The sequence below is a fragment of the Salmo salar genome, chromosome ssa09, assembly GCF_905237065.1.
Source record: "Salmo salar chromosome ssa09, Ssal_v3.1, whole genome shotgun sequence".
In the NCBI taxonomy this organism is placed as follows: domain Eukaryota; kingdom Metazoa; phylum Chordata; class Actinopteri; order Salmoniformes; family Salmonidae; genus Salmo; species Salmo salar.
In genome coordinates this window covers 140033677-140058500 of record NC_059450.1, presented here as the reverse complement: position 1 = coordinate 140058500, position 24824 = coordinate 140033677, and the positions used below count along the sequence as shown (strand labels likewise).

Here is a 24824-nt window from a genome sequence, read left to right as displayed (position 1 = left end):
TATTGCCGATGGGGGAGGCATCCAACACAAGAGTTATAGACTTAATAACAGGTCTGAATGGATATCTTTATTAAGCTTTTATTTATTTCCTCACCGTGACAGAACAGAGTGCCACATGGAGACTAAAGTCAGTACGGTCAACATTATCAACAGCAGTTTCTCTTTAAAAATACAATTATTAGAGATATACAACAACGTTGGAACAAGATTATTTTACAAGCAGTATGACATGATAAAATGACAAACAGCATCAAAGAGGTTAACAGAGTAGTAGAGAATGTATACGGTAGAATTCAGAGGCGGCTGGTGGGAGGAGCTATAGGATGAAGGGTTCAATGTAATGGCATAAATGGAACGGTAATCAAACAAAGATAAGGAAACCACGATACGACTCCGTTCCATCCATCCCTTGAACCTGTCCTCCTATAGCTCCTCCCACTAGCCTCCTCTGCTAGATATGGCTCCAGTTTGAGATCTTACTATTTTATACATGTGTGAAAATGTGGATGGAGTTTAGTCAAATTACATATAAGAACCAGTGAAACTAATAAATGTAAAAAGCATATAAATTCTTCTTCATGGGATCGACCCCATAAAACGGACTTATACTTCATTACAAACCAACATACCTAGAGAATTGTACTGATCACAATTGTGGTAGGAACAATCATTTGTGGAGGGAATCACAAATGTTAGCCTCTAAACGTTAGTTCTAGTTGGAATTCATCTATAGTTGGGAACAGAAATCACTGGGACTCCAGTTAACTGTCCCAGGTATCCTCTTACAGAGAGATTTCTTTTGATCTAACACACATTTTTAAAAAGCTGATCTTGAGCCTTGATTGTATTGTAGCAAAAGTGTTTCCCAAGAACACTGCACATCCCTGATGACTGTACTTTACATTTAGCAGACGCTCTCATCCAGAGCAACTTACAGGAGCAATTAGGGTTATGTCCTTTGCTCATGGGCACAACAGATTGTTCACCTAGTCGAATCAGGGATTCGAACCAGCAACTTTCTGGTTACTGGCCCAATGCTCTTAACCGCTAGGCTGCCTGCAGCTTCTGTGACCTCGCCATGTCCCTCTGAGATATTAGCATGTTTCTGTGTGATATTAACTCCTCTCTGTGAAACATGCACACCCCTGTATCTCTGATGTCACAATATGTATTTATGATGTCAACACCTCTCTGTGACATAAACATGTCTCCCAGAGATGTCATGTTTCTGACGTAACATTGCAAGCACATCTGTGAAAGATTTCTCAGTGACATCAAAACATCACGTGGCCACATCATCCTGTCTGTGTGACCTCACCACTATCCTATACATAAAAGTAAACAACAAGAAACAAGCAAACACTTTGCTAGAAATACTATACAGTAGGTGATCAAAACTGGAATGGGACTACATTTGAAAATCGTTACTCCCACGTCATGTTCAGTTTTACCTTAAGGCAAGCGTTAGTCTAACCTAGCATAAAATTAGCCAAATATCTACCAGTTTAAGGACGTTATGCAACTCAAGCCGTAACGAAGCAACCCCTCCCCCCCATTTTTTTTTTTTATGCACAGCCCATCTGCTCTCTAAACCACAATTAGTGCATTTAAGTGCAGTGGAGAACCTTATGGTGCTCTGGAAACAAAACAGAGCGGGAGAGTGACAGACAGAGGAACTAGTAAATAGTGTTGAATGCTTAGTATTCATGGGTGAGTGTTGAGAGAAAAATTCAGCTATGCTACAGAGTAGTGTGTGTAAGAACAGTTGTGAGAGTTTTGAAGGTTCTAGAAGGCTTGGTCCATCCCTCTCTCTTAAGGCCTTAGAGGAAACACAAGCGGCTTCTAATTTTCCCACAATCCCACAGTGAGAGATGAAACAGCGTAAAACATCAGTGCATGGGAACTTTAGCGCTACATTGACTTTTATACAGTACCATTTCAGTACCTAAGTGCCTGTCTAAAGAGAGCAAAAGCCAGATAAAAACCTCTTGTTCAAAAGCTTACACCGTTTTTCATTATACGCAAATTCATCTTAACTTATCGCAAAGGCAACAGAATATGGGGTCTTGGTTATCAGAACTAGAAGTGATATCTGTACAGTTGTGTAAATTGATGAAAGATGTTTTAGGTGTCTGAGATGAAGTTGGACAAGGTCTGTGGGAGAACAGCTGTGGCTACAGCTCAGCCAGGGTTGCCATGGTGACGGCACATACAGCCATGCCCTCTAATGACTCTTCCATCTCCTCCTCCTGAGACAAACGAGTGAGTTTAAGGCCAACTAGTGAAGAGAAAGAGAGAGAGAGGGAAAGAACAACTAGCGAAGAAAGAGAGAAACTGACCTCATGATCAGCGAGGGATATAGAGCGATAAGCACACTGCATCTCATACTGTACACACTATGCATATGGGTATACAAAAGCTGTGTTGTCATGGTTAGGATTTGCGATATTTAAAATGTAGAAAGTTGAAGTAAGCAGCCAATAGGAGAGCCCTGTGTGTGTCTGTTGGGCAGGGCTTTGTGGATTATCGGGTCTAGCAGTACAATGTTACAGTGCAAGAGGAATTAGAGCGAGTGGAACATATGTAAACACAAACACTGCTCCCTTCCATTCACACATTAGAACAGAACCTTGTGCTTGGCACTCCGCTGAACGGGTACACACTGGAAGTTAGACCTGAGACACATTTGAGACTCAACTTCTCACGTACAAAACTAACACCAAATCAACACTAGTACCCACCCACCCACTTACACAACACAACACACGCATACGTATCTTCATCCAAACGTCCAGTGGGAGATCAGAGAACAGAAGCAGCCGGACAGAAGAGGAGCCAGAAAGATGAGGAGACAAAGGAGGTCCCAATGACAGAGACACCTGTCAGTAGAGTAGAGGACAGAGTTTGAGGGCCGATGGGGGGAGGGGGGGGGTTAATCAACGTGGGGAGAAGCCTGTTGCTATGCTACAGCCAACCACTTGCGTCATGTCCCATATCTGTGGAAAGAAAGAGTCAATCAGGGATTCAGTAAAGTCTGATGAATATGTAAAGATGACAGTCATACGCATAGAAAGTAGACGCGCATTGATGCACATCACAATAGTAAAATGTAAACAACCAACACCTCAACCTTTTTGGAGAGAGGTTATTGACATGTCAGTGCTACTGTAGCAAGCAAAATGGTGTAGAGGCAATTGCTAACTAACTGCAAACAATTTTAGCTGACAAGCTAATAATCTTGGCTAACTTTGGGCCGAAACAATTCACTTACTTACTGTTAAATTAGCCACTGTAAATCTCTTTGCTAGCAAAGGCGATGCTGTCTCCAAAACAGCAAGGTCTCTAGTAATGTTAACTTTGACGTTCTAGAACGTTTCCGCTTTCCAAGCATATTAAAAAACATTTAGTAGTATTGAGTCTAATACCCACTCATCAGGGAATGTATTTGACCACTAGTGACTGATCAAGGCTGATAGTATGTCTGACCTTGACGACACGGTCGCTGCCACAGGTCACCATCAGGCCTCTGGAAGGGTCCATGTCCATAAAGGCTATGTTGTGCTTCCCCTCATGGAACGTTGCTAACGCAGTGCGACTGGAAGATGAGACAAAGTGGTCCGTGAGGAAATGACAGGGTGGGATGAAGAAGACAAATGTAAATCTGAGTCACATTTTTATTATACTCCATTACAGTATTATTATAGTGACATTACATTTAAGTCATGTAGCAGACACTCTTATCCAGAGCGACTAAGATTGTTTTGAGATATTTTATCACAATTATGTTCTATTACTAGTTGATCATACTCACTCCTCGTCCTTGACGGTGTCGTAGCAGGTGTCACACACTCGCACCTGGAACTCAAAGCCCATCACAGGGTATGTAGTGCTCTTGGAACTACACTTCCCACACACCGCTTTGCCACACTTCCTGCAGTGGTGCTAAAACAGGAAACACGAGGGTTAGCCAAGGGTCAAATAATAAAGACGGATCACTCCTAGTTCCTGTATTTCTATGTGCCTATATCTCTACCACTACAATAGAGTCACAAGGATATTTGTATTACAGTAATGGCTACACCAGGGGCTGCCTGCCCTCTCACCTGCCGAAGCCCAATGGTCTTAGAGTCCCACATCAGCATTAGCCAAGGGTCAAAGAAAACGGACTGATCACTCCCTAGTTCCTATATTTCTACCATTACTATTATACAGTTACAAGGCAATTCTTACAACAGTAATGGCTATGCCAGAGCCTTGTATTATATTCTCAATAAAAGGCTCTGGACTACACCAGAGGCTGCCTGCCCTCTCACCTGCCTAAGTCCAATGGTCTTTGAGTCCCACATCTGTTTGACGTTCCAGAAAAAAGGCTGCTTACACTTCTGACACGAGTCACTGTCCAACCACTGAGGAGCCTGTAGAGAGTCAAGCAGGAAGACAGAGTTACAGAGTAGAGGGGGGGTGATGTTACTTTGTAGCAATGTTCAACTTTCAACACCAAAGGGCAGTAGTGAGTTGACGTGGCTCCTTAACCAAGGAGATTGTGAGTTCAGCAGCATCTAAGGCATTGGTGGGATAACTCCAACATGTTTTTTGGTCTTTGCCCACCTCTGCTTTTTAAGGAGGAGGTGAAGTGAAGCATTGAGATGTATTCCTGGCTCCTGATATACAGTGCATTCTGAAAGTTCAGAACCCTTTACTTTTTCCTGCATTGTTACGTTACAGCCTTATTCTAAAATTGAATTGTTCCCCCCCTCATCAATCTACACATAATACGCCATGACAAAGCACATTTTTTTTAATAGAAAATAAAGGATTCAGACTCTTTGCTGTGAGACTCAAAATTGAGCTCAGATACATCCTGTTTCCATTGATCATCCTTGAGATGTTTATACAACTTGATTGGAGTCAACCTGTGGTAAATTGAATTGATTGGACATGATTTGGAAAGGCACATATCTGTCTATATTAGGTCTCACAGTTGACAGTGCATGTCAGAGCAAAAACCAAGCCATGAGGTCAAAGGAATTGTCCGTAGAGCTCCAAAACAGGATTGTGTCGAGGCACAGATCTGCAGAAGGGTACCAACAAAAAAAAATCCAGTACTGAAGTACCCCAAGAACACAGTGGCCTCCATCACTCTTAAATGAAAGACGTTTGGAAACACCAACACTCTTCCTAGAGCTGGCCGCCCGGCCAAACTGAGCAATCGGGGGACAAGGGCCTTGGTCAGGGAGGTGAACAAGAACCCGAAGGTCACTCCGAAAAAGCTCCAGAGTTCCTCTGGGAGGTGGGAGATGGGAGAGCCTTCCAGAAGGACAACAATCTCTGCAGCGTTCCACCAATCAGGCCTTTATGGTACTGGTCAAATGGAAGTTAATCCTCAGTAAAAGGCACAACAGCCTGCTTGGAGTTCAGACTATGAGAAACAAGTTTCTCTGGTCTGATGAAACCAAGATTAAACTATTTGTCCTAAATGCCAAGCGTCACGTCTGGAGGAAACCTGGCACCATCCCTACGGAGAAGTGTGGTGGTGGCAGCATCATGCTGTGAGGATGTTTTTCAGCGGCAGGGACTGGGAGACTAGTCAGGATCAAGGGAAAGATGAACGGAGCAAAATACTGAGAGATCCATGATGAAAACCTGCTCCAGAATGCTTAGGACCTTAGACTGGAGTGACGGTTCACCTTCCAACAGGACAATGACCCTAAGCACACAGCCAAGACAACGCAGGAGTGGCTTCAGGACAAGTCTCTGAATGTCCTTGATTGGCCCAGCCAGAGCCCGGACTTGAACCCGATCGAACATCTCCGGAGAGACCTGAAAATAGCTGTGCAGCGACGTTGTCCATCCAGCCTGACAGAGTTTGAGAGGATCTGCAGAGAAGAATGGAATAAACTCCCCAAATACAGGTGTGCCAAGCATGTAGCGCCATACCAAATTAGACTCAAGGCTGTAGTCACCAAAGGTGCATCAACAAAGTACTGAGTAAAGAGTCTGAATAGTTACGGAAAAGTGATATTTCCGTTTTGTATTTAGAATCAATTTGCAAACTTTTCTAAAAACCTGTTTTTCCCTTTGTCATTATGGGGTAATGTGTTTAGATTGATAAGTGGAAAAAAACTTCAATCAATTTTAGAATAAGGCTGTAACTTAATAAAATGTTGAAAAAGTCAAGGGGTCTGAATACTTTCCGAATGCACTGTACCTACCTCTTCTCTGGGAGTGTCCATGTTCCACACTGTGACGCCGCCATCTGCAGAACAGGACACCAGCTGTCTGGTCAGCTGCAGGTATCGCACCGCCTGCACTCGTTCACTGGAGATGGGGAGGAAGAGAGAGAGAGAGGGGTGAGGGGAAAGAGGATGTAGAAAATAGAGTGATCTTCCAAAGAATTCCAGTCGTAAATTGGTCTGATAGTTACGCCATCTGAGGAACTCACAGATGGTAAAACATCAAAATAAAACATTAGGAAGTGAACAGCTCCCTGCGACAACTGCTACTGACCTACAGAGCCCTGCTACTGACCTACAGAGCCCTGCTACTGACCTACAGAGCCCTGCTACTGATAAGCATATGCACTGGCTGACACACACACACACACACACACACACACACACACACACACACACACACACACACACACACACACACACACTCTTACTGGTGTCCCTGGAGCAGTAGTGTTCGTCCCTTGCGGCCCCCGATATCCCACATGATGACACTGTGGTCAGACGCTCCTGAGAACAAAAGCCTCTGAACAGGATCCCACCACAGAGCTCCAATACTACCTGAGAGGGGGGCAAAAGGATGATGGGAAGTGAGAAGGGGGGGGGAGAGACAGAGAACAGGAAGTTATGACACAACAGACGGGTGGTTGGTAGTGTGACCACTTGGTATGGTAACTGCTTGGCATCCAACCGCAAGACGCTACAGAGGGTAGTGCGTATGGCTCAGTACATCACTGAGCTCCCTGCCATCCAGGACCTCTACACCAGGTGGTGTCAGATGAAAGCCCTAAAAATGTTCTAAAACGCCAACCACCCAAGTCATAGACTGATCTCTCTGCTATCACACGGAAAAGCTGTACCGATGCACCAAGTCAGGAACCATAACAGCTTCTAACCCAAAGGCATAAGATTGCTAAAATGTTAACCAATAGCTACTATCTGCATTTGCACTTTTTTGGTGCAAAAAGGGATAATCAACGAGGGGCTATGCATTCTATGGAAAATTATGAATGATGTGGAAGGTGCATCATTTAGGGCTCCCGACTAGAGCATCGGTCTAAAGCACTCCATCTCAACTCTATGCAAGACGCGTCACTACAGTCCCTGGTTCGAATCCAGGCTGTGTCACATCCGGCCGTGATTGGTGGTCCCATAGGGCGATGCACAATTGGCCCAGTATCGTCCGGGTTTGACGGGTAGGCCGTCATTGTAAATAAAAATGTGTTCTTAACTGACTTGCCTAGTTAAATAAAAAATATAAATTATTTACCACATTTGCCACTAGAAATGTGTTCAACATCCACTGAAGTAGCTAGCAAGTTTACTACAGTAGATAGTACAGTAGCTAGTTGCCTTCATGACCAAACAAACATGGTTGCAAGTTTCGCTAACCAAACCATCAGCCCTATTGCTAGTATGAAAATCAAACTCAACAATACCAATAAATGTTCAGTTCGACTTTTGCTTTCTAAAGCAGCTCAAACATAGAACATGTGCGTTATAGGGAAATAATGCACGCTATAGAATGCCCTTCAAGCCAATCAGAAATGAGTATTCATGTTTATTATAAACCAAGTAGTTTGGCTCCTGGATGCGGAATGGCTGAAAGCAGTGGTATATCAGACTGTATACCATGGGTATGACAAAACATTTTTTTTTACTGTTTTAATTACGTTGGTAATAATAATAGCAGCAATAAGGCACCTCTGGGGTTTGTTGTATATGGCCAATACACTACCACAGCTAAGGGCTGTATCCAGGCACTCAGTGTTGTGTCCCTAGAATTTCTAAGCAAACAGCTGGAGGCAGGGATTTCTCCTATAGAGCTCCATTTTTATGGAATAGTCTGCCTACCCATTTACATTTTACATTTTAGTCATTTAGCAGACGCCCTTATCCAGAGCGACTTACAGTAGTGAGTGCATACATTTCATTTCATGCATTTTTTTTTTTGTTGTACTGGCCCCCCGTGGGAATCGAACCCACAACCCTGGCGTTGCAAACACCATGCTCTACCAACTGAGCCACAGGGAAGACAATGTGAGAGATGCAGACTCGGTCTCAACCTTTAAGTCTTTACTGAAGACTCATCTCTTCAGTGGGTCCTATGATTGAGTGTAGTCTGGTCCAGGAGTGTGAAGGTGAACGGAAAGGCTCTGGAGCAACGAACCGCCCTTGCCGTCTCTGCCTGGCCGGTTCCCCTCTCTCCACTGGGATTCTCTGCCTCTAACCCTATTACAGGGGCTGAGTCACTGGCTTATTGGTGTTCTTCCATGCCGTCCCTAGGAGGGGTGCGTCACTTGAGTGGGTTGAGTCACTGACGTGGTCTTCCTGTCTGGGTTGGCGCCCCCCCCCCTTGGGTTGTGCCGTGGCGGAGATCTTTGTGGGCTATACTCAGCCTTGTCTCAGGATGGTAAGTTGATGGTTGAAGATATCCCTCTAGTGGTGTGGGGGCTGTGCTTTGGCAAAGTGGGTGGGGTTATATCCTTCCTGTTTGGCCCTGTCCTGGGGTATCGTCGGAGGGGACCACAGTGTCTCCTGACCCCTCCTGTCTCAGCCTCCAGTATTTATGCTGCAGTAGTTTATGTGTCGGGGGGCTAGGGTCAGTCTGTTATATCTGGAGTATTTCTCCTGTCTTATCCGGTGTCCTGTGTGAATTTAAGTATGCCCTCTCTAATTCTCTCTTTCTCTCTCTCGGAGGACCTGAGCCCTAGGACCATGCCTCAGGACTACCTGACATGATGACTCCTTGCTGTCCCCAGTCCACCTGGCCGTGCTGCTGCTCCAATTTCAACTGTTCTGCCTGCGGCTATGGAACCCTGACCTGTCCACCGGACGTGCTACCTGTCCCAGACCTGCTGCTTTCAACTCTCTAGAGACAGCAGGAGCGGTAGAGATACTCTCAATGATCGGCTATGAAATGCCAACTGACATTTACTCTTGAGGTGCTGACTTGTTGCACCCTCGACAACTGTGATTATTATTATTTGACCATGCTGGTCATTTATGAACATCTGAACATCTTGGCCATGTTCTGTTATAATCTCCACCCAGCACAGCCAGAAGAGGACTGGCCACCCCTCATAGCCTGGTTCCTCTCTAGGTTTCTTCCTAGGTTTTGGCCTTTCTAGGGAGTTTTTCCTAGCCACCGTGCTTCTACACCTGCATTGCTTGCTGTTTGGGGTTTTAGGCTGGGTTTCTGTACAGCACTTTGAGATATCAGCTGATGTAAGAAGGGCTATATAAATACATTTGATTTGATAAGAACAACGCTTAGCCGTGGTATATTGACCATATACCACAGCCATTCATACCTCATTGCTTAATTATCTATCATGTTGCCTAGTCACTTTATCCCTACCTATATGTACATATCTACATCAATTACCTCGTACCCCTGCATATCGAATCAGTACTGGAACCCAATCACATATAGTGCATTCAGAAAGTACTCAGACTGTTTGACTTGTTCCACATTTTGTTACATTACAGCTTTATTCTAAAATGGATTAAATCGTTTTTTCCCCCTCATCAATCTACACACAATACCCCATAATGACAAAGCAAAAACATGTTCACTTTTTTTTGTTGCAAATAAAAAAAAAAAATGGAATATGGCATTTACATAAGTATGCAGACCCTTTACTCAGTACTTTGTTGAAGCACCTTTGGCAGCGATTACAGCCTTGAGTCTTCTTGGGTATGACTCCACATGCAAGGCACACCTGTATTTGGGGAGTTTCTCCCATTCTTCTCTGCAGATCCTCTCAAGCTCTGTCAGGTTAGATGGGGAGCGTCACTGCACAGCTATTTTCAGGTCTCTCCAGAGATGTTGGATCGGGTTCAAGTCCGGGCTCTGGCTGGGCCACTCAAGGACATTCAGAGACTTGTCTCGAAGCCACTCCTGCGTTGTCTTGGCTGTGTGCTTTGGGTCGTTGTCCTGTTGGAAGGTGAACCTTTGCCCCAGTCTGAGGTCCTGAGCAGGTTTACATCAAGAATCTCTGTACTTTGCTCCGTTCATCTTTCCCTTGATCCTGTCTCCCAGTCCCTTCCGCTGAAAAACACCACCATGCTTCACCGTAGGAATGGTGCCAAGTTTCCTGTCATGTGCCTTTTACTGAAGAGCGGCTTCCATTTGGCCACTCTACCATAAAGGCCTGATTGGTGGAGTGCAGCAAAGATGTTTGTCTTTCTGGAAGGTTCTCCCATTGCCACAGAGGAACTATGGAGCGCTGTCAGAGTGATCATCGGGTTCTTGGTCAGCTCTCTGGAAGCTCTAGGAAGAGTCTTGGTGGTTCCAAACTCCTTCCATTTAAGAGTGATGAAGGCCACTGATCTTGGGGACCTTCAATACTAGACATTTTTTGGTACCCTTCCCCAGATCTGTGCCTCGACACAATCCTGTCTTGGAGCTCTACAGACAATTCCTTCGACCTCATGGCTTGGTTTTTACTCTGACATGCACTGTCAACTGTGAGACGTGTGCCTTTCCAAATCATGTCCAATCAATTCAATTTACCACAGGTGGACTCCAATCAAGTTGTAGAAACATCAAGGATGATCAATGGAAGCAGGATGCACCTGAGCTCCATTTCGAGTCTCATAAGGTCTGTGTTTTTATTTTTAAATACGTTTGCAAAACATTTCTAAAAACCTGTTTTCGCTTTGTCATTATGGGGTATTGTCAGGGAAATTTTTATTTCATCCATTTTAGAATAAGGCTGTAACATAACAAAATGTGGAAAAGGGGAAGGGATCTGAATACTTTCCGAATTAGCATTTCAGTCTAGACCGGTTGTTTACGAAGCATGACAAATCACATTTGAGATTTTAGAAGGTTGGGGTGAGTAAAATGGAAATGAGAGCCAGTTTCATCATCACGCTTGATGGTTTTTGCGACTGCACTTAACTTTAAAAGTTCTTGAAATGTTCCACATTAAGACATGAAGGTCAGTCAAAAGGAATGGACTGTCGTTTCTCTTTGCTTATTTGAGCTGTTCTTGCCATTGTATGGACTTAGTCTTTTACCAAATAGGGCCCTCTTCCGTGAAGCATGGAGAAGGAGGTGTGATGGTGCTTTGCTGGTGACACTGTCTGATTTATTTAGAATTCAAGGCACACTAAACCAGCATCGCTACCACAGCATTCTGCAGCGATACACCATCCCATCTGGTTTGGACTTAGTGGGACCAACATTTGTTTTTCAACAGGACAATGAACCACACCTCCAGGCTGTGTAAGGGCTATTTGACCAAGAAGGAAAGTGATGGAGTGCTGCATCAGATGACCTGGCCTGATGTTGGACCACAGAGTGAAAGAAAAGCAGCCAACAACTGCTCAGCAAATGTGGGAACTCCTTCAAGACTGTTGGAACAGCATTCCAGGTGAGGCTGGTTGAGAGAATGCCAAGAGTATGTAGAAAATGTCAAGGCAAAGGGTGGCTACTTTGAAGAATCTCAAATATATTTTGATTTGTTTAACACTTTTTTGGTTACTACATGTTATTTCATAGTTTTGATGTCTTCACTATTATTCTACAATGTAGAAAATAGTAAAAATAAAGAAAAACCCTTGAATGAGCAGGTGTGTCCAAACTTGACTGACACACACACACACACACACACACACACGTATATGTATACATACACACCATTTTCGTAAAAAAACAAATGTGCAATCACACGTACATATACACATACTCACACTACCGTTTGGGGTCATTTAGAAATGTCCTTGTTTTTGAAAGAAAAGCAAACTAAAATAACATCAAATTGATCAGAAATACAGTGTAGACATTGTTAATGTGAGTGTATTGTAGCTGGACAAAGCAAAAACATGTTTACATTTTTTGCAAATACAAAAAATGGAAATATGACATTTACATAAGTATGCAGACCCTTTACTCTGTACTTTGTTGAAGCACCTTTAGCAGCGATTACAGCGTTGAGTTCCTCTGTCCAATGTCTGTGTTCTTTTGCCCATCTTAATCTTTTCTTTTTATTGACCAGTCTGAGATATGGCTTTTCTTTGCAACTCTGCCTAGAATGCCAGCATCCCAGAGTCGCCTCTTCACTGTTGACGTTGAGACTGGTGTTTTGCGGGTACTATTTAATGAAGCTGCCAGTTGAGGACTTGTGAGCCATCTGTTTCTCAAAGTAGACACTCTAATGTACTTGTCCTCTTGCTCAGTTGTGCACCGGGGCCTCCCACTCCTCTTTCTATTCTGGTTAGAGCCCGTATAGGCGCTTCTGTGAAGGGTGTAGTACACAGCGTTGTATGAACTCTTCAGCTTCTTGGCAATTTCTTGCATGGAATAGCCTTCATTTCTCAGAACAAGAACAGACTGACAAGTTTCAGAAGAAAGTTAATTGGGTTTTCTAATTATCAATTAGCCTTTTAAAATAATACATTTGGATTAGCTAACACAACGTGCATTGGAACACAGGAGTGATGATTGCTGATAATGGGCCTCTGTACACCTATGTAGATATTCTATAAAAAATCTGCCGTTTCCAGCTACAATAGTCATTTAGAACATTAACAATGTCTACACTGTATTTCTGATCAATTTGCTGTTATTTTAAATGGACAAAAAAAGTAGATTTTCTTTCAAAAACAAGGACATTTCTAAGTGACCCCAAACTTTTGAACGGCAGTGTACATACATACATACATACATACATACATACATTCAAGTGCAAAACTGTTACCCCACTGCATGACAAAACAGTATAGCGCCATACAATCTGCCAGCAACATTTCCTCTTTTAAAATGATTGCCAGTTAGAGATGGCATCCGAGCAGTTTGTAGCGTCCGATTCCATATTGTGCATAGGCTGTCCCTGTGTGTGTCACAGGAGGCTGCAGAGTGGCAAACGTCTCATAATAATGTCCGGAACGGAGCAAATGGAATCGCATCAAACGCCTGAAAACCATGTGTTTGATACCATTCCACTCATTATCACGAGCCCATCCTCCCCAATTAAGGTGCCACCAACCTCCTGTGGTGTGTGTTACCTTCGTGGCCCTTCAGTGTGGTGATGGTGGAGTAGGTCTGTCTCTCCAGTTTCAGCAGGGTGATCTGTCCTGAGTAGTCCCCTACAAAGGCATGCTGGGTGTCGTTGTCATACCTAGACACAGAGTCAAGGAAGATACACAGGAAAAGCACATAGGACAGATAGGAAGTTACCTTTGACCAAAGAAGTAATTCTTAGGAATATGAACATTAACAATAAACTGACCCCTGTCCAGCTCTCATGCAAACAGAGAAGGATACTGTAGACAGGAGGCCCAGGAGCCGAAGTAGTGGCGCCCCAGCATACTGCCGCTCTGGGTGCACATCCAGCTCACACTCTTGTCGTGTCCGGTGCTCACCACCCACTCGCTCTCCAGAGAAAACACCATGTCTGACACACGGTTCTGATGGGCTGGACACACAATGGGTTAAATACACACAAATGTTCAATTCATTCTCCACTCAACTTTCTCTTTCTGCAAAAGGTTTGAGGGAGTAGAATGACTATAGATCACTTAATGGGGCTTTTCTGTTCTGGGCCCATTTTCACTGCTGGATGAGAACTGCTTGAAACTTCCACAGTGACATCTGTTTTTTGGCATTTAATGCTTAAAAAAAACAAAAGAACTCAAGTTTCCCTAAGCAGGGATTTTCCAGTGATGAGAGGAGGGTCCAGGCTGCATGGCTAGGCTGTTAGTCACAGAGATCATATTCTCTGAGCCTGGGGGAAGGTGACTGTAATAACATAATAATAGTCAGACAATATGAGGTGGTGGTGGATCATCATCAAGTTGGATTGCTTGAACAATAATTACTTATCCTCTTTCACTGTGGGTCAGGGAGTGTGTGCATGCATGTGTTCTAAGCAGCAATGACGTCGGTCTCTATTTCCTGTTCGAGCCCAGAGAGGGACATTTCACCAGAGGCATGCTGGGTAGGGACCAGATGATTTCTCATGGGACTGGGCAGTGCTTCAAAACACAGCCCAGTAGACACACACTAATGTACACTAAAGAGCCATTATCACTGATATATACTGTTACACAAGACTCCATTACTGAACACTAGAGATCATATCATGTCTACATCACCAAAGCCTCTTAGTTTTCATTGGCTTTGTAAAGGCAGAAAACCCCCACTACGATCTCACCAGGATAGGTCTTCACATGGTTCATCTTGTTGAAATCTTCAGACAGAAGGAATTCCTGTTAGCACCACCAAACAATAGTAAAGATCAGTTACCAGTCCCACTCTTATTCCATGTAACTTCATACTTGTAGCTTGTTTCTCATTCAAAGCAGGGAAACATTAGAAACTGGGTCAGTGTGAACCAGAATGGCATGTTATGGGTCCACTCAAAACACAGAGAATGGGGTTTACGCATGAGGTCATCTTTAAGGCTTCATCTCACTCACCACAATGGCTCCGTTGTCCTGCCCGATGAAGATGCGCCTGCTGTCGTGATGGTATGACATACAGGAGCATGGCGCTAGTTCAGAGATCAAAAATATGTATTGAAAAAACAATTGTGTATGGCCAATGTTTTGATTCAATAGTATACGCTTCAACTACAGAGGCTTGCGAAAGTAGTCACCCCCCCTTGGCAGTTTTCCTATTTTGTTGCCTAACAACCTGGAATTAGAATAGATTTTTGGGGGGTCTGTATCATTTGATTTACACAACATGCCTACCACTTTGAAGATGCAAAATATTTTTTATTGTGAAACAAACAAGAAATAAGACAAAACAACTTGAGCATGCATAACTATTCACCCCCCCAAAGTCAATACTTTGTAGAGCCACCTTTTGCAGCAATTACAGCTGCAAGTCTCTTGGGGTATGTCTCTATAAGCTTGGCACATCTAGCCACTGGGATTTTTGCCCCTTCTTCAAGACAAAACTGCTCCAGCTCCTTCAAGTTGGATGGGTTCCGCTGGTGTAGAGCAATCTTTAAGTCATACCACAGATTCTCAATTAGATTGAGGTCTGGGCTTTGACTAGGCCATTCCAAGACATTTAAATGTTTCCCATTAAACCCCTCAAGTGTTGCTTTAGCAGTATGCTTAGGGTCATTGCCCTGCTGGAAGGTGAACCTCCGTCCCAGTCTCAAATCTCTGGAAGACCGAAAACAGGTTTCTCTCAAGAATTGAGTGTATTTAGCACCATCCATCATTCCTTCAATTCTGACCAGTTTCCCAGTCCCTGCCGATGAAAAACATTCCCACAGTATGATGCTTCCACCAACATGCTTCACTGTGGGGATGGTGTTCTCAGGGTGATGAGAGGTGTTGGGTTTACGCCAGACATTGCGTTTTCCTTGATGGCCAAAAAGCTCAATTTTCGTCTTATCTGACCAGAGTACATTCTTCCATAAGTTTGGGGAGTCTCCCACATGCCTTTTGGCAAACACCAAATTAGAGGTCGACCGATTCATCGGAATGGCTGATTAATTAGGGCCGATTTCAAGTTTTCATAACAATCGGAAATCGGTATTTTTGGACGCCGATTTGGCCGATTTAAAAAAAAAGAAAAATAGTATTATTTTTTACACCTATATTTAACTAGGCAAGTCAGTTAAGAACACATTCTTATTTTCAGTGACGGCCTAGGAACGGTGGGTTAACTGCCTTGTTCAGGGGCAGAACGACAGATTTTTACCTTGTCAGCTCGGGGATTCAATCTTGCAACCTTACGGTTAACTAGTCCAACGCTCCAACCACCTGCTTTACATTGCACTCCACGAGGAGTCTGCCTGTTACGCGAATGCAGTAAGAAGCCAAGGTAAGTTGCTAGCTAGCATTAAACTTATCTTATAAAAAACAATCAATCAATCATAATCACTAGTTAACTACACATGGTTGATGATATTACTAGTTTATCTAGCCTGTCCTGCGTTGCATATAATCGCTTAGGTACACGTTGCTCCAACCATAAACATCAATGCCTTTCTTAAAATCAATACACAAGTATATATTTTTAAACCTGCATATTTAGTTAATATTGCCTGCTAACATGAATTTCTTTTAACTAGGGAAAGTGTGTCACTCCTCCTGCAACAGAGTCAGGGTATATGCAGCAGTTTGGGCAGCCTGGCTCGTTGCGAACTGTGAAGACTATTTCTTCCTAACAAAGACAGCCGACTTCGAAACGGGGGATGATTTAACAAAAGCGCATTTGCGAAAAAAGCACAATCGTTGCACGAATGTACCTAACCATAAACATCAATGCCTTTCTTAAAATCAATACACAGAAGTATATATTTTTAAACCTGCATATTTAGCTAAAAGAAATCCAGGTTAGCAGGCAATATTAACCAGGTGAAATTGTGTCATTTCTCTTGCGTTCATTGCACGCAGAGTCAGGGTATATGCAACAGTTTGGGCCGCCTGGCTTGTTGCGAACTAATTTGCCAGAATTTTACGTAATTATGACATAACATTGAAGGTTGTGCAATGTAACAGGAATATTTAGACTTAGGGATGCCACCCGTTAGATAAAATACGGAACGGTTCTGTATTTCACTGAAAGAAAAAACGGTTTGTTTTCGAGATGATAGTTTCCGCATTCGACCATATTAATGACCAAAGGCTCGTATTTCTGTGTTATAATTAAGTCTATGATTTGATAGAGCAGTCTGACTGAGCGGTGGTAGGCAGCAGCATGCTCGTAAGCATTCATTCAAACAGCACTTTTGTGCGTTTTGCCAGTAGCTCTTCGCTGTGCTTCAAGCATTGCGCTGTTTATGACTTCAAGCCTATCAACTCTCAAGATTAGGCTGGTGTAACTGATGTGAAATGGCTAGCTAGTTAGCGGGGTGCGCGCTAATAGCGTTTCAAACGTCACTCGCTCTGAGACTTGGAGTAGTTGTTCCCCTTGCTCTGCACGGGTAACGCTGCTTCGAAGGTGGCTGTTGTCGATGTGTTCCTGGTTCAAGCCCAGGTAGGAGCGAGGAGAGGGACGGAAGCTATACTGTTACACTGGCAATACTAAAGTGCCTATAAGAACATCTAATAGTCAAAGGTATATGAAATACAAATCGTATAGAGAGAAATAGTCCTATAATAACTACAACCTAAAACTTCTTACCTGGGAATATTGACGACTCATGTTAAAAGGAACCACCAGCTTTCATATGTTCTCATGTTCTGAGCAAGGAACTTAAACGTTAGCTTTCTTACATGGCACATATTGCACTTTTACTTTCTTCTCCAACATTTTGTTTTTGCATTATTTAAACCAAATTGAACATGTTTCATTATTTATTTGAGGCTAAATTGATTTTATTGATGTATTATATTAAGTTAAAATAAGCGTTCATTCAGTATTGTTGTAATTGTCATTATTACAAATAACTTTTAAAAAATCACAATAATCGGCATCGACTTTTTTTTGGGGCCCTCCAATAATCAGTATCGGCGTTGAAAAATCATAATCGGTCGACCTCTACGCCAAATGTGTTTGCTCCTTTTTTCACTTTAAGCAATGGCTTTTTTCTGGCCACTCTTCCGTAAAAGCCCAGCTCTGTGGAGTGTATGGCTTAAAGTGGTCCTATGGACAGATACTCCAATCTCTGCTGTGTAGCTTTGCAGCTCCTTCAGGGTTATCTTTGGTCTCTTTGTTGCCTCTCTGATTAATGCCCTCCTTGCCTGGTCTGTTAATTTTGATGGGCGGCCCTTCTTGACAGGTTTGTTGCGGTGCCATATTCTTTCCATTTTTTAATAATGGATTTAATGGTGCTCCGTGGGATGTTCAAAGTTTCTGATATTTTTTTAGAACCCAACTCTGATCTGTACTTCTCCACAACTTTTTCCCTGACCTGTTTGGAGAGCTCCTTGGTCTTCATGGTGCCGCTTGCTTGGTGGTGCCCCTTGCTTAGTGGTGTTGGAGACTCTGGGGCCTTTCAGAACAGGTGTATATATACACTGAGATCATGTGACAGATCATGTGAAACTTTCTTTAACTAATCTTATTTAGGGGCTTCATAGCAAAGGGGGTGAATACATACGCACGCACCACTTTTCTGTTTTTTATTTTTTGCATTTTTTGAAACAAGTCATTTTTTTTTCATTTCACTTCACCAATTTGGACTATTTTATGTATGTCCATTACATGAAGTTCAAATAAAAATCTATTTAAATTACAGGTTGTAATGCAACAAAATAGGAAAAACACCAAGGGGGATGAATACGTTTGCAAGGCACTGTATTTTTAGCATCTAACGTTAGTGGATGTTTCAGCTGAGGCCTACTTCTAATCAGTTGTGGTACTTACAGGAGACTGTGTGGTAGATGCTGGGCCAGTACTGTCCACTGTCTCTCTTCAGCCATACCCGGATAGTTCTGGACATAGGACACACGAAATGTCATATTCAAACTTCAAGTGCCCCTCTTGGCACTGTTGCTGAAGGTGCAGCATGATAGTCTCAAATGTGAATAGGGATTACAGTACTAGAACTTGGGCTACTTGGGAGAAAAATGTCTCTAAGACTGTCAGCTCCTCTATTGCAATATAATACAGTTTTAGAACACCATGAAATTCTCAACCCACAAGATCATTGTGACACAAAAGGAGAGTACAGTGCCATTACGACAGTCTAGTCACAAGATATATATATATATATATTTAAAAAAAAGAACTTCTCATACTACTGGATTCTCCCTTCCTCAAAAAAAAATCATTTTCTAGTCAACCATGAGAAGCTTATCCTACTGGGGACAAGGAAGGGTATCACTCCAGAGATTTCAATTCTCTCTATACCTTGCTCAAGATATTGCTCCTCAATGTACAATTGACCAAGCATGACCGCCACATTCATTTGCTTTGATCTACGCCTGCCTGGTGCCCTAAAGTTGACCAGAAGCGGATGGCCTCCCGTTTTAGAGAAGTGCCCATGCTACTCTCTCTTCCTCACCATTTATGAATACTTTTTGGAGTTAAGTGTTAACGGCCTACATCTCTTTTGTGTCTAAACTGTGTGGTTAGGGGGTGTACAAAATGACTGAAAACAAAATAAAAATTAAACTGCAATTGGGGTTGGAGGTGGCAGTAACACTTGATTCACATAAGGCATACCCCTAAGATAATGTCTCAAATAATGGTGACCGATCGGGTATTAGGTAGTGTTTTTATGCTAGTTTGCTGTACCTGCACCAGAACTCCAGTGTTTTCCCTTCATAGCTTGTTCTCCATCTTTTTAAATAGGGAGCCAATTTGTTTTCAGGACTTTTATTCCCATAGCTGATCAAAACTCATTCTCTCATGGCTCTCTCTCGTCCCTCTGCAGCTGACATACGGTGAGCAATACGTTTGGAACATCGAATCGAAATACATATAGAATCGCAATACGTACCGTAACCTAAGTATCGTGATAATATTGTATCGTGAGGTCCCTGGCAAATCCCAGTCCTAGTATGTAGCGAAGGTAACAGGTAGCCAAATGTATACCAACTAGCACACAAATCAACAATATCCTGATGTCAGTGCCAGGATTGTGCAGCTAGCTAGCGTTACACACATTGTTATGCCCTGAGGATATGCATTCCAAACCTACTAACTAGCTAACTTGCCAAATCAATAAAATAAATATTTGCTATTGCTAACACCTACGAAAGTAGTAAACTGTTTATGCAGTAGCCTCTAGGAGCGAAGTTGATTCGTCACCCAATGAGCCATTGTTTAGTGTACATATAAATCATTGGTTTACAGGTTATTTAGGCAGAGGACAGTGAGCTGTTTGATGATAACCTTGTCACGAAACGTGGCGATGTCTTCAAATTATGTAGACAACGTCACGCACATTTACAAATCCTAAATGTCCCTAGTCTGTCACGAATGTAGAATACAATTCTATTTAAACTTACTCTGCCGATTGTCTGTGGTGTTGGTCCCTCAGTTGGTATTTTGAGACAAAATATTTTTAAACAGACTTCAAAACGCGGGTCTATGTGTTTGGTAATCGAGATGTTTTGCTCGTGACTGAAGGTACACACACAAGACGTAAGTACACGCATGCGAACCATGCATACTAACCGAAGTCTTGCACATAGAATTAGGAATTAGAATACCAAAAATGGACATGAACCTTCATATGATGGTCCAAAGGTCAGCCATATTGGTCAGGGAGTTGGTCAACCATGGTTTGCCAGTGCTGTGATAACTTTCAGTGTTTTACACTAACTTAAGAATTGATCTGCACTGTGTGTGTTAGCTAGCTAACAGTCATGCACTGGCTCAGATCAGTTGATGATAGACAAGTTGGACTGATATTGTATCCATCATATAATAGCACAAAAAACATCTGAGACAAAGTACAGGACTTTGAGATATCAGCTGATGTAAGAAGGGCTATATAAATACATTTTGATTTGATATTTGAAGAATCTCAAATATATGTTGATTTGTTTAACACTTTTTTGGTTACTACATGATTCCATATGTGATTTCATAGTTTTGTTGTCTTCACTATTATTCAACAATGTAGAAAATAGTAAAAATAAAGAAAAACCCTTGAATGAGTAGGTGTTCTAAAACTGTTGACCGGGAGTGTATGCATAAAATGTATTTATAATTATATGACAATATGTAAAGTTGACTATAATTCCATTACACAATTTCTTATACATCACATGCCTTACATTTTTCCGCTGCATACGTAAAAGTAGTTAAGGCATCACTTATGCCTCAACCACAAATAGAACAACGAGACAGATATTTCACCGGATGTATAAATGTGAAGCATCTGGTTGGCGTTTCCACTCATACCAACTATGGTAGTGAGAGGAAGCTCAGTGGCCGGCAGAGGAAGATGATGGAACAAGATGGATTTTGGCGGACATTCTGCTCATTTAATCATCAATTAAACATTTGATCCCAATACAGTTCTGTTCCCAAAACTACAATCTGTTACGAACAGAGTGGACTAAGTTTTGTAGACTTTACCCTTTGCCAAAGTTTCAAAAAAATGCAGTGCAAAGGCAAATTTAGTTATTGCACAAGCGCCCTTCACAGAGTAGGAGTTCCCCAACGGAAATATGCAAATGCAGGCTAGAACGGGCCAATGGGATCTCGCTAGCTCATGCTTGGCTCTGCCCACCTCCTTGCTTGTTCTTCCCATTATGGCTAATTTGTTCCAATTTGAAACGACAAGCTGTGGTCTATCTTGGTTTAGTTATAAAAAATATTTGCCTTTACTGCCATTTATTCCAATTAGACTGGATTTGGATATCTCCCTGAGGAAGACTGCTTCCATTTTCGCCCTATTGTGGAAATGTGAGGGTTTATGACAAAGCTAACACAGAACTATGAGCCAGATATTTCACCGGGCTTATAAATGTGAAGCATCCGTTTGGCGTTCCCACTCACTACCAAATATGGTGATGAGAGGAAGCTCAGTGACTGGCAGTGGGAGAAGATGGAACAAGATGGATTTTACCCGACATTCAATGAATAATTTCATCTCCAAACAGTGGACTGCGTTTTGTAGAATTTTGCCAAAGTTTCAATACCGGTGTTCTAAAAAGTCGACTAAACAATATTTCCTATAGATATTTTGTCTAAAGTTTGGAACATGTGAAGGACCAACATCAGACAATCGGCTGAGTAAGTTTAAATATAACTGTATTCAACATTCCAGCTTGTAGAGAACCATTTCAAGAATCAAACACTGTCATGATGTTCCAGACGGTGTATTTAGAAAGGCACCGTCTGGTCCCCATGGCAAATTGTGTTATTGACTGTACGTTTGTTTATGTGTAACTCTGTGTTGTTGTTTTTGTCACACTGCTTTGCTTTATCTTGGCCAGGTCGCAGTTGTAAATGAGAACTTGTTCTCAACTGGTCTTCCTGGTTAAATAAAGGTGAAAAAAATAATAATAGTAAGCAGGCTAGCCAGCTAACGTTACCGTTATCTGGCTAATAGCTAGATCATGGTCTGGATAACAGCTAATGGGGCGTCAGACAACCTACCTGTCCTCGCTAACCGTGATCACTCCGTCCTCTTTCGGTATCAAAACTGCAGCATTGACCGCGTCCGAGTGTCCTTCGATTTTATTTAGAAGAACTGGTCTTGAGCTTTGAGGCCTCGAATGAATCTCTGCCGCCATGGCTATGTTTTCTTTTTCTCCCAACTCGACAATCAGCTGACGGCTAAGGAGGTTGAGTAGGATTACCATAATGTCTAGATTAGCAGCGCACTGCTTTGTTTCTTCTTCTACTATAATATTATGGCGGTCCGTAAACAAACGTTAGAGGTGCATGGCGCTTCCTACTGCATTGGAGCGTGTAGTCAGTCACAGTTTACAGACAAAATGAATATAAAGAAAATAAACATTGAGAGAAACTAAACCCTCCTATCTAATCCGGTACTACTAAGACAAAAAATAGCCCTTCTATCAAACCCTCCCCATCCTTGTCCAACCTCAATAACCCAACACATCAATCTTTCCCTCTCTTCCACATCTTTTTTTTATTGTACCTTTATTTAACTAGGCAAGTCAGTTAAGAACAAATTCTTATTTACAATGACAGCCTACCCCGGCCAAACCCTAACCCGGACGATGCTGGGCCAATTGTGCACCACCCTATGGGACTCCCAATCACGGCCGGTTGTGATACAGCCTGGAATCAAACCAGGATCTATAGTGACGCATCTTGCACTGAGACGCAGTGCCTTAGACCGCTGCGCCACTCGTGAGCCCACTACCGGTACCTACAACAATGCATCAACAAATTATTTCTTCACTGTTTCATCAATCAGACAGAAACCATTCGCATGCTTGTCAACCAGATTCAATGACCAGTTCAATGTACAATGTCCTACACGCAACAAAGCAAACACCACCTCTTCCTTCCAAACTTGACCCTTGAATCTTGGTCCACCAACCTTTCTTTTTAGGGCTCTGTCCCATCTATCATAATGGCTTTAATCTTACATTTGGCCTCACTTCTACCCAGTGGAGCACGAATATCCATTTTACAGTACATTCAGAAAGTATTCAGACCGCTTGACTTTTTCCACGTTGTTACATAGCAGCCTTATTCTAAAATGTATGAAATATTTTTTTTAAATCATCAATCTACACACAATACCCAATAATGACAAAGCAAAAACAGGTTTTTAGAAATGGAAATATGTTTTTCAACTGTCCATCCAAAGCCAATGCCTAGTCTACTAGGGCACACAACTCTTTGCTGCTGTCACTGTTCTGTGGTCACACTTAGGGAGATTATCAACTGGTTTGCTCAACTCATCCGTCCTCTCCTCGACTCCTTTTAAAAGGGTCAAAGGTAACCGAGGAGAGGAAATGTGGAAACAAATAAGCTTGTATGAAATTACTCTCTTTCTTCACTTCACTCCCATCACGCAAATTGTGTTTACAGGGGTGGAATCCCAAATTAAATCTGAAACGAGGTAAAAAGACATTTAGCTAGTTGTGCTAGACATTTTATAGATACAATTAAAAGTAGCATATCGTTATTAAGTAGGTGCATGTTTTTCTTCTCCGAGTATGATTCAAAGGAGGTGTGACAGATCTCAAAACTCTTCTGCGACGGACTCATGCAAGATACTCTTGAGCTTCCTCTTCTTCTTTGGTATTACGGCGTTCGCACAATTTGTTTGTGCATACCGCCACATACTGTGCGGTAGTGTGTGGTCGATCACGTTACATTTTGTGATACAAAACAAGGGGGGAAAGGATAACAATTGCACCACCAATGAACCGTCCACCAATATACCACTATTACATAACATCAACTAACCCTCCACCACTATAACGCTATTACATACCACCAACTAACCCTCCACCTCTATACCCCTATTAAACACCACCAACTAACCCTCCACCTCTATACCCCTATTAAACACCACCAACTAACCCTCCACCTCTATACCCCTATTAAACACCACCAACTAACCCTCCACCTCTATACCGCTATTAAACACCACCAACTAACCCTCCACCTCTATACCCCTATTAAACACCACCAACTAACCCTCCACCTCTATACCCCTATTAAACACCACCAACTAACCCTCCACCTCTATACCCCTATTAAACACCACCAACTAACCCTCCACCTCTATACCCCTATTAAACACCACCAACTAACCCTCCACCTCTATACCCCTATTAAACACCACCAACTAACCCTCCACCTCTATACCCCTATTAAACACCACCAACTAACCCTCCACCTCTATACCCCTATTAAACACCACCAACTAACCCTCCACCTCTATACCCCTATTAAACACCACCAACTAACCCTCCACCTCTATACCGCTATTAAACACCACCAACTAACCCTCCACTCTCTACCCCTATTAAACACCACCATAACCCTCCACCTCTATACCACTATTAAACACCACCAACTAACCCTCCACCTCTATACCTCTATTAAACACCACCAACTAACCCTCCACCTCTATACCCCTATTAAACACCACCAACTAACCCTCCACCTCTATACCGCTATTAAACACCACCAACTAACCCTCCACCTCTATACCCCTATTAAACACCACCAACTAACCCTCCACCTCTATACCCCTATTAAACACCACCAACTAACCCTCC

The 24824-nt window shown here is 42.6% G+C and overlaps 1 protein-coding gene across 1 annotated transcript; it reads right to left on the bottom strand.

Moving 5' to 3' along the window:
• Nucleotides 1-45: 45 nt before the first annotated feature.
• Nucleotides 46-22417, bottom strand: LOC106613124 (WD repeat and FYVE domain-containing protein 1). The gene is made up of 12 exons (XM_014215080.2): nt 22210-22417; nt 18517-18584; nt 14661-14734; nt 14396-14450; nt 13507-13657; nt 13248-13360; nt 6665-6791; nt 6213-6318; nt 4314-4415; nt 3812-3942; nt 3487-3595; nt 46-2996 (listed from the first exon to the last, which is right to left on the bottom strand). Exons 1-12 carry the CDS (start codon nt 22413-22415, stop codon nt 2937-2939), a joined length of 1302 nt encoding a protein of 433 aa, XP_014070555.1. The 5' UTR covers nt 22416-22417; the 3' UTR covers nt 46-2936.
• Between the last annotated feature and the right edge of the window lie 2407 nt (nt 22418-24824).